Genomic DNA, 14,574 nt, shown 5'->3' with positions numbered 1-14,574 from the left:
TTCTTGTGGAAGTGGCTCATAAAGGGAAGAGTGTTGGAGCCTGGCAGTCCATAGCTGTGGCTGCACTAACAAACTAATAAGCGCCAGAGCATGGACTCCTGCAACATGTTTCAAGTGTCAAGAGCTATGGAGTTCAAGTCATAAACGTGGAAAAAGAGTGAAATTAGAAGTCTGTCTTATTATTGTGCTGTAGCTGGGTATCAGGGTATGCCTGTGCTGCTGCACTGAGCATATTTATTTCCTGGGTCATCCAGGAAGTCCCCAGAAAGACATCTGCACAAACTGACTGGAGACAGCAAAGCAGTTGGCTGAACTCTGAGCCACCTTCATAGCAGAATACTTGACTAATTGGACCAGGAGGTCTCTGGTTCCAAATCCGGGACTGCCCTGAAGATTCCTGCAGGCAGCTCCTGCTGTGACTAGCCTTGGGGACTGTTTCAAATTGTTGAAAGAAAAACCTGGCTGGGGGATCTGCTCACTGCAGATTCCACCTCAGATTGCTCCTGATGCAGAAGTGATCAGATTTGGCACTGAGAAGACGCTTATAAACAGTCAGTAGAAATTATTCCTGCAGAAATGGTCACAAAGGACAGGCTTCTGTACATAGTGATGGCAAGAGATTTTTTTTATGGAGCTGAAGGCAATCAATAGCAATGACCATGCTGGATTTAAGAATTCAGCACAAAAACATCTCATAGAGTCTCGTTTGCTGACTGCCATCCAGACAACAGTCACTTGTTCTGCTGGAGAGACTGTATCCCCCATGCCTGCAATTACTTCATGCAAAGATTGCTCTAAGTTTTGGGTGTAGAAGTTTTTTTTAAAACAAACACTCTCTGTCTGTGAGTGCAACACATTCATCCTTTGTGCCTGTTAGCCTTCTGTGCCAGTGTACAATCCTGGTTACTGCATGAGGTACAGGACCTTTCCTGTCTACAGTAAGGAAGGGAAGTGAGAGTTAACCGTGAGCAGGCTAAGATGTGCCACTTCCCCTCAGACAATAGTATTTTGTCCATCTGATTTACTAATACGGAGGTAGTGAGGGCTGGTTAGGCAAAACTTTCCTGTAAGAAAGACAGACCTGCTAGTTTAGACAAAACACTGTATTCAACCCATAAAGAAACATCTTGCTTTCAATCTACTGTTTTTGTTTAAAAGCTCTTTTCTCCCCACTAATAGTTTTGACTTAAACACTATTGTGCTACTCACGTTCTATAGCCCCATATGAAACACCGTGTGCATTTCTAAGCATTGCCTTTCTTCCCTCTGCACCATGCAATTACTTCTTAAATGTGAGCAGAGAACTTTCAGTTCTAATTGAGTACTCAGAAAGCATCAGGAAAACATTGTTAGCTTCACGAACAATCAAAAGGAACAATTTAGCAAAACTGAGACAAAATAACAGTTTCTCATGTTTACAAATGTGCAATTTGAAAGTCTTCTTCTCATCTACCCCTCCAAAAATTTTTGACTGAAAGAAGGTTTCTAACTCCAGTGATATCCCCTTTGTATGTGTTCTGGGTAGGAAACAGCTGACCTGTCTGCCTCAAAGTGTATCAACATTTTCTTGTCGTTCAGAAGTCACTTAATTGACACAAATAAGATTTGCCTTTGCATGGTAAGGACTTAAAATGATGGTCAATCTTTCTGTTTCAAATTACTACAAAAGGAACTGCATTAATTAGTTCCTGAGAACTTTCTTGCCGGGGAAGACCTTCCAAGCAATTTTTAAACCTCATCAGAGAAACTGATCACTAATGTTGCTTCAACATTAGCCATTTTCTTGAAGAATTTTTCTTACTAGTTCCAGTTTCATATACACAAATCAAGTTGTATTACTTACCCTGTGTTCCTGTGTTGACTTTAAAAACATCTGAGAACAAATTAAAAGTATTTTTCTAGGAAAGGTTTTATTAGGAGCTGCTGTAGGCATCAGATGCTCCCTGAAATGTACCTGGATTGTGTATTTTATTTACTAACATGTAAGTGTAGATGCACCAGAACACTGGAAGATCAGGATCTGAGTCTCTATTAAAACGGCCTTAGAAACATTCGATAAAAAAAGATGTTCAAACTTTGTATCTGTTCCAGAAGGAAGATTAAACAAAGCACTAATTGTGCTGTTATCTGTCTCATCTACAGTTAAAAATCAAAACATGAGACTTAATGGTTTCCAAATGTTAAACTTAGTGCCAAAAAATACCTGCAAGCCCCATCATTGTGTGTGAGAGGGTAGAGAGGTCTACAAAAACACTTTAAAGTGATAATGGTATCTAAAAGCATGCTATTTAATACTGGGGGTGTTGTATCACTGAACAGGGTTATACAGCCACTAGTGATAGTCAGAACACACTTTCTGTATGTTGTTCCACATGAAACACTCCTTTTCTCCCTTTGATGCTTCCAGCTGGTCTCATGTACTCAGGTATCCCCTTTCAGAGGTCTGTTTCAGATGTTAGACTAACAAATCTTGAGGGCGGTGGAAAAAGCTTACATTTGTAAGAGCTGAGCTGTCTTTCTTGGCATGGTCCCCCAATACATTAAAGGTGAGGTACTGCACCTCATGAGCTGGATACTGATTATGCCTTCACTACACATCTGACTAACTAAACCTGCATCGGGCAAGTTGCTTATGTTGCTTCAAAGGCATCAAAGACATTTCACCAGCTTAAACTGACAATGGCTGAAAATTAACTTGCTGACCTGTTTGTCTTTGTTACAGACTAACAGTACCAGGTACCAGCTCAGAGGTGGCTTAATTTTGTAGTGCAGAGTGTTAAATGAACTGAGAACTTCACTGTGTGCTCTTCCAGTGTTTGTATCACTTGCCTTCAACTCTCAGGATGTTTTGAAGAAAGATTTTAGCAGTGATTAAACTCTGCTGCACCCTGTATTGTAGCACAGCATGACCCTGACTATGCAGATGGAGCCAAATGGTGTAATTACTGTGTTTCAGAAAAACCCCTGCTTGACTGTGCTCTCTGCAGGGGTCTGAAAACATTTGCAGTAGGTTCTAGCTGAGGTTTGGCTTGCTTGCTTTGGCCCTTTCAACAGCATGCTGGGAAGAGTGTCAGAACCCTTTCTCTGCATTTGCAGGTAGAAGAATGTGTCATATATGGGAAACAGTGAGGGTAAGGTGTCCATCAGAGTTGTAGTGGGAGCATTAAAAGTGAGACAAAACTCAGTGCTAGGATTTTGAGGCAGTGTGGCGCTGGCACCATTCCAGCTCAGAGACTCTCATGGTGACTGGAAGGTATCAGAGAAGAACCCAGCTTTTCAGCTGAATTCAAGTGCTGAGGCACAGCAGAGTCCTCCCTCCTGCTTGATGCTGGCAGAGGAGCAGTGAGGGCAGAGATACACTTGTTGCTTTTCCACACCCTTCCCACTTTTCCAGTGATGCAGCATATCTCTGAATAGCTCATTCTCAAGGGGCATTTCAAGGCAAGCTCGTTATGCTGAATGCTACCTCTGACTTGTCACACAAAAACCATGGAAAGCTGAGGTGAAAGGGGACTGCTGTGAGTTGAAGAGACTGACCTTGCCGATAAAACTCTTCACAGACCCGTTCACTCCACTGTTTACTCAGATCCCAGACCCGGCAAGGGTTGCAAATGTCAGCACACTTGAGTGCAATCTGAAAGCGTAGTAAGAGAAGAAGTTACTGTTGAGCAGTGCTTCAGCAACAAATCTGCAGTCATGAAACTTCCAGGCCTCGCCAGTGGTGCTGGGAAGGGTTAAGATTACCTTTCAGAGACTCAGCCTCACCCAAATGTGCCCTTTGAGGAAAGAGCATTTATTTAAGCTGCAAACAAAACTTTCATTCAGCCCTCCTCTTTACCATAGTGAGAACAAGAGCAGGGCCACATTCCAAGGCTGCAAAGTGTTTTGGATATTCCTTGCAAGGAATAAGCCAACAAAACCCTCAGGCTGGCTCCTGCTGACTGCTTGGCTCAGCATCCATGGCTGATGACAAAGAAGAGAAGAGCCAAGCTGGTGTATTTGGGCATGATTTCTCTGCGGTCTCAGTGAGTGACCTGGCATCTCACTCAACTGCACTTCATCTTAATGTCTGCATATTTTTGTTTACAAAGTTAAGCACAGGGCTCTCCACACTGCCCCTGGCCTGGTTTCACTTAGTTAACTAGTACTTTTAAGTGCTTTTTAGGGGACTGAGTACAGGGAAAGAGGTTTTTAAAACCAAGTAACTGCTTCAGAAAAGTAAACCATGTAGTAGTCTGCCTGTCTTACTGCCTTGGAACAAAATATCATGTGCCTTGCTTCTTCACACACTGAACACAATCATTCACTCTGACAGAAGTCAGAAGTCTTTCTGGCACCCGGGAAGAAAACATAAGAAATATTTCCTGTAAGAGTTCAGACCTGTGAACCAGCAGAGGGAAGTCTCCAAGTCATTTTTCTCTTTGGATTAAACTGATTAGCTAAAATGTTACTGTCTATTACAAGGACCTTTCAAACATTCTTTAGCTTATTCCAATCAATCAAGATTTCTTGATTTTTTTCTTTTCTTTTTCCACAACTAATCCACCAGATAAGTAAATTTTGCTATGTCTGTTCCCTTGTTCCTAAGCTCCTAGTGCATAAGAAACCTTTTCTGCCATAGTTGAGAGCTCTAATTCCTCTGCTTTCGGCATTTGCACAACTTTCTTGCCTCATCTGTCCAGAAATACGGTCAACCTGTCATCCTGCCCTGCACAGCCTGTGCAGGAATCTGACAGAAGATTCTGTTTGAGGCAGCACAGGTGAGAAACTACTACATTTCCCATGCTGCTGGAGGGGGAAGAATTAAGAGATCAGCACTTCTTTCCTTGCAGCTGTCACCTTTTCTGTGACTTTGACGGAAGGAAAGTATGTAGGTGTTTGTTTTATAAATGAAAACAATTACTTTAAATTCTTTATGTATTTAAGAATGAAATTCATGTAACTTCTCCAAAGAAGCAAGTATTCGTAGCTACATTAATCACAATAATGCTTTAATAGGTAGAGGTATATTCTGAAGAGTCTGCTAATGACTGGAGCTTAGCTGGAGAACCAGTGTGAGCCTATTTGATTTTTGAATAAAGCATGAGTTTTTCAATAGCTGGGCAGATGCACTAGAGAAGCACCTGCAGCCATGGCAACAGCTGTCTCTGCAGAGGCAGTTTCTGAGCATCCATCACAGGAACAGGACTTGGACACCTGATGTCAGGCTGTTCTGGAAAGAACACCAACAAGGGGGCTCTCCTGCGTGGTGCTAGAAAATAAAACCAGAGTGACATTTGCCAGAAGAGAGAGAGAGACATTACAACTGAAACATTATCTGGCAAGAGAAGCAATGCTCTGGAAATGAAACAATTCCTAGCTTATCTTCATTCCATAGCATTTGACACTCTCCTGTATCTGTTGCATTCACAGCTTTTTAACTCAAGGAAATGACATAAGGAAATACTGGAAGCACCTTGTGCTTGCCTGACGTGCCAGAAGGTAGCAGGAGGAAAGTGTTTAAGGCAATAGGTAAGGAGAGGCTGATGTCCAGACATGCTATCATATACTCCTCTTAAAATATACTAGGAAATACTGTGACCTGAAAAATTAATAAAAAACAGTAAAAAAAATTTTGAAGTTACCTGAAGCATAAAATGTCTGTCTTGTGCATCCTCCAGCCTCAAATCCTGATTGTCAAGATGAGATTTCAGACGGATCAAAAACTCATTCTGCCTGTTGATGTCTGTTGCCAAGATGAGGGAGCCCAACTGCTGCTCAATGTCCTGTCTGCAATGGAAGAAAATAAGCCCCTTTAATCATAGAACCATTCAACATTAATTGCTCAAAACAACCTGCTCTGGACCACCAGAGTTAGCATAAAGTTCACTCTTTCTTTATGGATCCAGTCTGATTTGTTTGGTCAGTCTCTGCTGGGGTTTGCGGGGTACAACTGCTCTACCTGCCCAAATGGGTTCAAGAAGAATAGGTAATGTAGAAGAAAAATGCTTGCTGGCACAGGTTGTTCTGAAAGCTTCTGAGAAGTGCTAGGAAAGTACAAAAAAACCCACCCTGGAAAAACAGCAGGTTGCATCAAGAAAAATGCTCACGTCTTACTTCAGCTGCTCAGAGCTGAGCAGTGAATACTGCAACTTTGAAGTTGCAAAGTTGTGAAGGTCTAGACTGAAGTCCTTTAAAATTGTTGGTCTGATTCAAAGAATTTCTGGAGGGATATAGAGCTTATTGCTTCCAGGTAACTTTTTAAAATTCTTGGTAGGGTCACCTGTGATTTAAAATTTAATACTTCAGTCTGTTCACTGTCTCCATCTCCTATCCTTGGTGGGACTCACACTGCACAAAACCAGCAAGTAAAAAGCTAGCAGCAACTTGGCCAAGGTGCTCATGTTGCTGCCCTTTTTTTGCTTCATTCAGAAAGACTGAACCACATTCCCTCAGTGACGTGTGGAAGTCTGGAGAAGTCTTGATGCTCCTCGACCAACTCCTTCAATTTCCTGTTTCTAATCACTAAATCTTTCCATATTCGGTTGGTGCTATGTAAAATGAAAAATGCCAACAATCCATCTGAACAAGTTCTACTTCTGCTGGAACTGCCCATGTTCCTGGTGCTGAGAGTGGCCATTCCTGTGCTGCAGACCTGTGGGTCTTAAAAACTTACAGTTCCGCTGTGTAACTTTGTCTCACGACTTCACAGTGGCACCAAGAAGGGGCAGGAAGTTCAGACTATGGTGAAGCCTGGGCCTCTTTGCCAGTGTGCTTTTAAGAAGGGAGAAGGAGGCCATGGCCTAGTTTCAATGATGCATTTCTTCTGGTGGACACTTACGTGACCTCCTTGGGCAGGTGGGCGAGCAGCCGCGACTCTCGAAGCATGCCAATGGTAGAGCGCCAGTGGTGGTTCTCCAGCACAGAAACGTTCTGGGGAGAACAACACCAAAAAATGCAAGGATTAGGATGCTATCCATGGTACACATATGGATTTGCTGTATCACATGATACCCAGTGCTGGTGGGACATGCTGTAACATGAGCTGAAAATGTGTGCTTTTCAGCCACAGCTGGATTAGAGTAACTGGTCTAGATTTCTATAGTTAAGGACCTTGTGCTTCTGGGTTTCTTAGCTAAGGTCAGCCCTAGAGCCCTGTTGTTCTGTAGTTTTTGAGTCCTGCTGTGAACAGAGGAGCTAATCTCATCTGAGTGGGAGGTAGCTTGCATTCTAACAGATTTATTAACAAATGAATTAAAGCAGGAATGCAAAATCGTATTTTTACCTCCTACTGATTCCAGGTTGACTTTTCAGCCTCTACAGTTTTAATGCAGAGTGGACAACAAAAAGAAAACTAAACTGCCAAATTTCCCTTTGAGTCAGGGAACTGGAAGCTGCCTGCAGCTGTTCAGCGAAAGCAAGAGGAATAGCAATATTGCTGAGCATTTGCAGGCTTCAGCAACTTGGTCTGCAACAAATTTTGACTCCTCTGTTTCCTTGCTTTCAGCTAAGTGGAACCAAAGTTAGGTTGGAAAAAATTGCTAGGGAGCAGGAACCCAGCTTTCTAGGCTGTCAGTAAATTACAACAAATTTGGTATCTTATGTCTGATGACTTGAAATTACTATCCTAACACACAGTACATTTGCCAATCATCACTTGTTTAGTTCACAGGGTACTTTCTACCACCAAATGCCTCAGAAACGTCACTTGTTCAGAAACCTCTATCATCTGTTCCCTGTTTTGGGCAGTTCACAGCTTTTGCAGTAGATGAGCACTGGATAAGAAAAACAAAACGAAACACAAGCAAACCTTTTGAGCAGGCAGCAGAACAAGGACTTCACCCTGTCACTGCCAAAGGGGAAAGTGGAGACAGAATCCCTCTCTCCAGTCACTGTTGATCTCTAGCTCCCTCATGCACAGTCCCACAGCTCCAAGGTGTTGCTGCCATAGTATTGCCCTTCCCACGGGACATGATGTGCAGCTTCCACTTTTCCAAGAGGGACTGAGCAGTGTTTTCTCCCTAAGTCTTCCCATCTTCCTTTCTAGTCCTGTCATATCTAATGACTGTTAAAACACTAAACATTGCCAGTAACCAAGATCCAATCTGCATTTTGATCATCTTGCCTAGTGCAAAGGTGAGAGTACAAATTGGATTGGCTTCCTATTACAGTACTTTCTGCAGTGCTTTTTGTTGCTTTTGAATTCACACAATGTTGCTTTGGTATTTCTCTGGGTTTGTCTACTTGCTTCCCTTACAGAAGTCACAGATACTTGGGGAAAAAAACCGAAGTAAAACCAACTCCAAAACTTTCAAATCATGCAAAAGCCAATTCCTTTTCTTAGGAAGAGCTGATGGACTCAGATCTCAACATCAGTTATGCAATATAGAAATTATTTTTGACAGCAATTCTGTTCATCTGCCAACCTAAATATATCCCTTTTCTCCTTTTGCCTAAATACATCAGGATGGACTTTTGCAACCCTACACTCTGACCAAGAAAAATAGGAGAATGTAATAGGACATAACAACAAATTTTTTGGGGTTTTTTTTCACCTACCTAGTCGCAGAGCTGAATATTGTCCCAAGAGTCACCCCAAGGCCACAGGCTGCCATCCTCCTACTAAACTGGACAAACTCTACCTGACTGTCACCTTTGGTTTTTGGGAAGGCTTACACTTGTTTAAGACGGTGCCTGTGTGCACAGTTTCCTGCAACCCTGGTCTGACTGCATCCTTGAAACATCGCGACCAGGAAGATCCATCTCGGAGCACCCTGTGTCCCCAGATCCCTTCCAGCATGGCAGCCTTACTTGCTGTGAGGAGCTGCTTCAGCAGCCCCTGCCTCAAACAGGGAATTACACTCCATGGATGCAGCTGCTCCTTGGCTGTACGGGAGGCCAGCCAGAACAGGGCTTAGGTATGTAGGCATCTGAGAACCTTCCTGCATCCAGTCAGCAGTTACTCATAGGAAAAAGCAAACTCAGGTAATCATCTCAGAGTATTTTCACTTACTCTAAGTTTCTGCTCTTTGCCTGCTGCTACAGGGGGAACCTTGAACTGACACTGCTGCTCTGTTTAGTCTCCCACACTGAAGCTACAGGGAGGAGGAAAAAGGAAAGGTCAAGTTAACCAGCAACAACTGAGCATGAAGTCATATGACTCCCCTCTTAAATGTAAGAAGCCAGAATCCCTGAAGGGCTGCCAGCAATTAGTAGAGTCAGCTATTCCACCTAGAACACACTACTGCTTTATTAAGACTAATTGCCATGATCTATCTGATCACCCAGGCTGGTGGGAGACAATCCACACAGGGAAAGCCTGTGTGCTGGCTTGCAGGCCGGGGCTCTCAGCTCTGCTTCATGTGGTGGTTTAGTTTTTTTTTTAAAAACTGAGTAGTGCAGCTTTGCTTTAAAGGCTGCTCTATAGGAAGCTTCTGTCACATTTACAGCCCAAGCCCAGTGGATTGCTGTAACAGAGACTTCAGGACTGTGACTGTTTAATTTATTTAAACTACCACAATATTTCCAATCTGTTACTCAGCCTGAGCTATTTGAACCACCACATTTGACATATATATTTGAAAAAGAACAGTAACTTGAAGTGAGACGGAGACTTGCTACTAACTAGGTGCAGAGCAAACTTCAATTTTAATTCAGAGTCAAAAGTTATTTCAATCTCTTCAATCTATTCTTACTCACTGAGCAGTTGGTTTAACTATACAATGTTAAATAGTCAAAAATGACACTTACATTAGAAACGCTGCTTTTAAGGAAGACTACAAAGTAGAACTATTACTGATGCCCAAAACATACTGTCCTATTTCCAGCTTACCTACATATATATTAAAGTTGTAAAGTGTCCTTTCATAGTTTTCTGAAACCTGTTTTGTACTACAGATGTTGCATGTGATCTATCCACACTTCTAAACTTTTATCCTTCATTTAAAAGCCAGACAATGACAGTTAGAAGCAAGGTCTGCAACACAGTCCAAGGAAAGCTGTTGTGCTCCTCACAGGAAAACTAATTGACCTCCAGATCACCAGAGTCACCTTCTATGCTCTCAACTGTCCTTGTAATGCTGGAGATTTCAATAAGGTGCTTTTATTTCTGTAGAAAATTATGTTGCATGCAATCACATGCAATAGACTTGTGGAAATTACCCTACAGATTACAAAACAAAGTGTCTTGCACCATAAAATATGGATTTAAGTTGAAAATAAATATTGAAAGCGCTGAAGTCCTTGGCGATGTCTCAGCTGTCTTCCTGAGATATGACTCTTCTCATACATGCACTTCAGAAGCTGTCAAACACTTTACATCTTTGTCAAAAACTGACCTACCTCATTTTGCAAAACCTTTTCTTCCAAATGTAAATGTAAAGTTCTAACTGAAATGTCAAGAGACATTTAAAAGCAAAGAAATGCCATACATGGATAAGTCCACTGTCTCAATGACAGATGACTGCCAGCTCTTTTAAAACTTACTTTCATTTGATCCTTTTTCTGATTAATCCCAGCAGTTCTGTGGCTCTGCCGCTTAAAAACCAAAAACCTAAGAACTTTGTTTCAGTTTCAAGCACATGTTAAAGTACATGTTTTAAAGACTATTCTCTAAATCTAAATTTTTGACTAAAAATGCTTTCAGCAAAACTTTTTTCCAGCAGTTATTTTTATTGGCATCCATATACTGTATACTACTAAAATCTTTGGAAACAATAGGAGATCGTTTTCAGTTAAAATAACTCAAACTTGCCAGTGAATGTCCTTAAGAAGGGTACTTAAAATCTCATTTGCTGTTCAAAGATTGCATTTTCTGCATTGCCACTGCCTTTTCTAACCAACATTTTAAGTATATTCAAACCCAAATTACTGAGCACAAACCACTTCTCCAAAATACTAATATTTTAGCTATATGTCTTTCAGATTAGCCTGATTTTTCAACCTAACTATAAACTATAATTGTTTGCCACTATTAATTTGAGAAGGAATTGTTTGTACCTTTTCACAAGGCAAGGGGTTTTGTGGAATGGCTCTACTCACTCCTCTTCAAAGCACCCTTAATATTCCCAAAGCACCCTGGGTTAAGCCCCTGGCCTTTCTCCTTCCTCACTTAGCTGGCCTCACATTTAGAAAAGACTGGAATAAAATGGACCAGAAACATATGGGTATGACATAATAAGCTGCATCAGCTTATGATGAGACCAGTCACAAAGTTTTCAGTGTTTGAGCATCACTGTGCCTTGGCTGGGGCTCCCATATCCAGCCCATTCCTATGTCCGAGGCCAGGACAGTTGCACCATTATACAGTCCACTTTTTTCAGGAAAACCCAAATGTTTGAGTGGGGGAGAACAAGAGAGACTCTTATCAAGTAGTAAGCACATCACAGCAATCTCTCAATTTGCTAAGTTTATGTACGTAGCTATTAGTGAGCCTTCTTCAGGTAGATGAATTTTTAACTTGGGATATTCTGACACCTGATCACAAAGGCTGAAGTTGACTCTTCCAAAATGGCTGGAAAGCAGCCCAGTGGGAGTGCTGGTCGACAGTGGCTGAACATGAGCCAGCTGTGCCCAGGCGGCCAAGAAGGCCAGTGGCATCCTGGCCTGTATCAGCAATAGTGTGGCCAGCAGGACCAGGGCAGTGACTGTCCCCCTGTAACCAGCACTGAGGAGGCCACACCTCGAGTGCTGTGTCCAGTTCTGGGCCCCTCACTTTAAAAAGGACACTGAGCTGTGGCACTGAGGTGCTGAAGCATGTCCAGAGAAGGGCAACAAGGCTTGTGAAAGGACCAGAGAACATGTTTTAAAAGGAGTGGCTGAGGGAGCTGGGGGTGCTTAGCCTGGAGAAAAGGCAGCTCAGGGGAAACCTTGTTGCTCCATACACACACCTGAAAGGAGGCTGCAGTGAGGTGGGGGCCGGGCTCTCCTGCTATACCTGCAGTGAGAGGATTGGAGGGGACTGCCTTAAGCTGAGACAGGGGAGATTCAGATTAGATATTAGAAAAATATTTTCACTGTTCAGGTGCTCAGGCACAGGAGTAGGTTGCCTGAGAAGGTGGTGGAGCCACCACTCCTGGAGGTGTTTAAGAGGTGTCTGGATCTGGCACTGGGTGATGGTTTAGGGATTACAGTGGCAGTGCTGGCTGAACAGCTGGGTTGGACTTGATGATCTTAAAGGTCTCTTCCAACCTTCATGATTCTATGATTCTGTGACTCTAAAGGCTAGAAATCAATACTACCTCAATTTTATTACATGTCAATTACAGTTATTGCAACCAAAATTAAGATTCACAGCATTGCTCTGGCACATTGTATATGTAAGTACAATTCAAAGAATAGAGAGATGTGCATATATAGTAACAAGGTACACATGCGTGTGAAGATTATACTCACAGAACAGTTGTAGATAAAATACACAGCTACAATGATTGCCATAGGCCAAAACCTCAAATATCTTCAAAACGGACCCAAAAAATCAGGCAGCATGGGTTCATTGGTAGTTATTAAACAAGAGGGTCTGTGTTTTTGTTTCAGGAAATTTTCTACTACTGCTTGCCAGAGCTGAAAGGATGTATACAAGGTGAAGGACAACTCTGTACTTAACCCAGACTTATGTTTCTCTCTGAGATCTTTTACTGGCTGCTCTTAGAAACAGGATACTGGTCTAGACAGCCTGTGGTGTGACCTAGTGGCTTTCTTGATGTTCTTACTTTGTATCTTGAGGAATGTTACTGTAAATGTCTACATTTCCTTTGGTTTCATCTATCTTCTATTTTTTTCTTTTTTTAATGCAGTGTTCATTAAGTGTTTTATTTTACTACAGCCACATGAAGCAAGGGTTTCTTTTAATGCAATACCAATTTAGAGCATGCCTGCTGCTTACTTGCTCACTGAAAGAAGATGAAATCCTGTCACGATTTTAAATCTCCTACGCACAGTTCCTCACCCCAGATAATCTACAGCAGAAACAACCCAGGCAACTGATTTGGCGTAAATGTCCTAAACAAAATCTGACATTTCCAACTCTTTTCCCATATCAGCTTTGTTTTAAGAAGTCACACCCAGCAAGGAGCTTGACTAAAATTGTCCAGACTCTAAAGTGCAGGATGACTTGATCAGCATCCTCCCACTGCCACATTTTGGCATTAGAAGTTCACTGCGAATTGCTTTAACTCTGCTTGACACCATTTTACACATTAGGAACTTGATGAGCAGTTTTACCTGATACAGGCTGGCAAGGTGGTGTTTAGTTTTAATCAGAAAGGGTTGGTTGACCCCTGGGTGATCCACGTCATGAGCTGCAGCAGCAAGCAGTCCGAGCATGATGTCTGACGGCGTGAGGAAGTTGGCAAGCTGAATCATCACACACATTAATCACAATGAGAACATGAGAGTAAACACTTTTTTTGGTAAATAAACAAACCAGCAGACATCATGGCATTGCTTGGTTTTGTGGGCATTTGTGTCAAACATAAATTTTGTGAACAATGTTTTTAAGGTGAGTGTTGAACAAACATCTATAAAGATATTAGACTATATAATCATGCTTTATAGTTCGTATTTCTTATCTCTTTATCATTCATGGCAATACAAGGATTGTTGCAATAGAAGTGCTTGAGCATAGTCTCAAACATTCAGTTCAAAAAGCAAACAGGTATGCTGGCAGGTTGGCATATGTTAGCATGTACCATAGGAGCTCTGCCTCTCCAAGTATTTAGCAATACCAACAAAAGATCAGGCTTCAATTTTCTAGCATAGCACTGTTATAAAATGTAGAGTTTATCAACTTCTGAAATTTCAAACTTGGCTATTAAGAATCTATCTCAGTTCAAACAGATGTGTTTTATTAGGGAATATAATTCACCTTTATAACTTCAAACATTCAAGTTGGAAAACCTGTCCAGATTTTTTTCTGCTACAGAGCCCATTTAGAAGCAAAAAAAGGTAGTCTTAGCATTTTCTGTTTGTGAGAGTGAGGCAGTTATTACCAGCCCGATGAGTCTGTACAGAGTACAGGTCTATGAGATGAAAGAAGCATCCTGAGGTGAGAACTGATGAGCAGTATGGTACAGGTTCTGGATGTTGGCTGTCCCCTGCACTTCCTGGCAAGAAAAGACTTGCAGATCTTGAAAATACAGGAGATGAAAACACAGGAAAGGTGGGGCCTGCTCCTGTCCTGACTTACCATTGCTATATTCTGGTGTAACAAACTGCTAGTTCTAGCACAACATTCTTTCATTTAGGCCAAGCCAGAAAAGATAAGTTATGTTCTCATACTGTGGCTCAGCAGTGCAACATCCCAGTGCCTTCCAGTAACACACAAGGCAACACCACCGATGCTGTGAGAACTTGCAGCAGCAGTCAAATACTTGTGCAGAGGACAGCCTTGAAGAACAGACCCCTCTGAAGGGACTGCTTTCCCCTTTCCTGGTGTGGTACTGCCCAATCTGGTATTTTGAAATCGTGATGTGAGGAGGTGGCTGAGGCACAGACATGCATTGCCTCCTGCTGAGTTTGATGGGAGCAGAACTGCAGGCATTGGTGGGTGGCTGGTTCACACTGTGGTGGTGGCTGGAGCTCATACAGCAGCACTTA

At 42.2% G+C, this 14,574-nt stretch overlaps 1 protein-coding gene across 2 annotated transcripts in view; it reads right to left on the bottom strand.

Annotated features, from left to right (window-relative positions):
• The window catches only part of PDE7B (phosphodiesterase 7B), a 171,252-nt gene that overhangs the window by 5,525 nt on the left and 151,153 nt on the right, over positions 1-14,574 (bottom strand). For both annotated transcript variants that reach the window (XM_069010458.1, XM_069010457.1), the window contains 4 exons: positions 13,201-13,332; positions 6,821-6,912; positions 5,625-5,769; positions 3,538-3,634 (listed from right to left, as the gene is read on the bottom strand). In XM_069010458.1, coding sequence (XP_068866559.1) covers positions 3,538-3,634; positions 5,625-5,769; positions 6,821-6,912; positions 13,201-13,332 — 466 coding nt within the window. The remainder of the gene's footprint in view (positions 1-3,537; positions 3,635-5,624; positions 5,770-6,820; positions 6,913-13,200; positions 13,333-14,574) is intronic.

The sequence above is a fragment of the Aphelocoma coerulescens genome, chromosome 3 (assembly GCF_041296385.1).
Source record: "Aphelocoma coerulescens isolate FSJ_1873_10779 chromosome 3, UR_Acoe_1.0, whole genome shotgun sequence".
Classification (NCBI taxonomy): domain Eukaryota; kingdom Metazoa; phylum Chordata; class Aves; order Passeriformes; family Corvidae; genus Aphelocoma; species Aphelocoma coerulescens.
The sequence above is the reverse complement of the archived record's forward strand: the minus strand, read 5'-3'. Positions and strand labels throughout refer to the sequence as shown.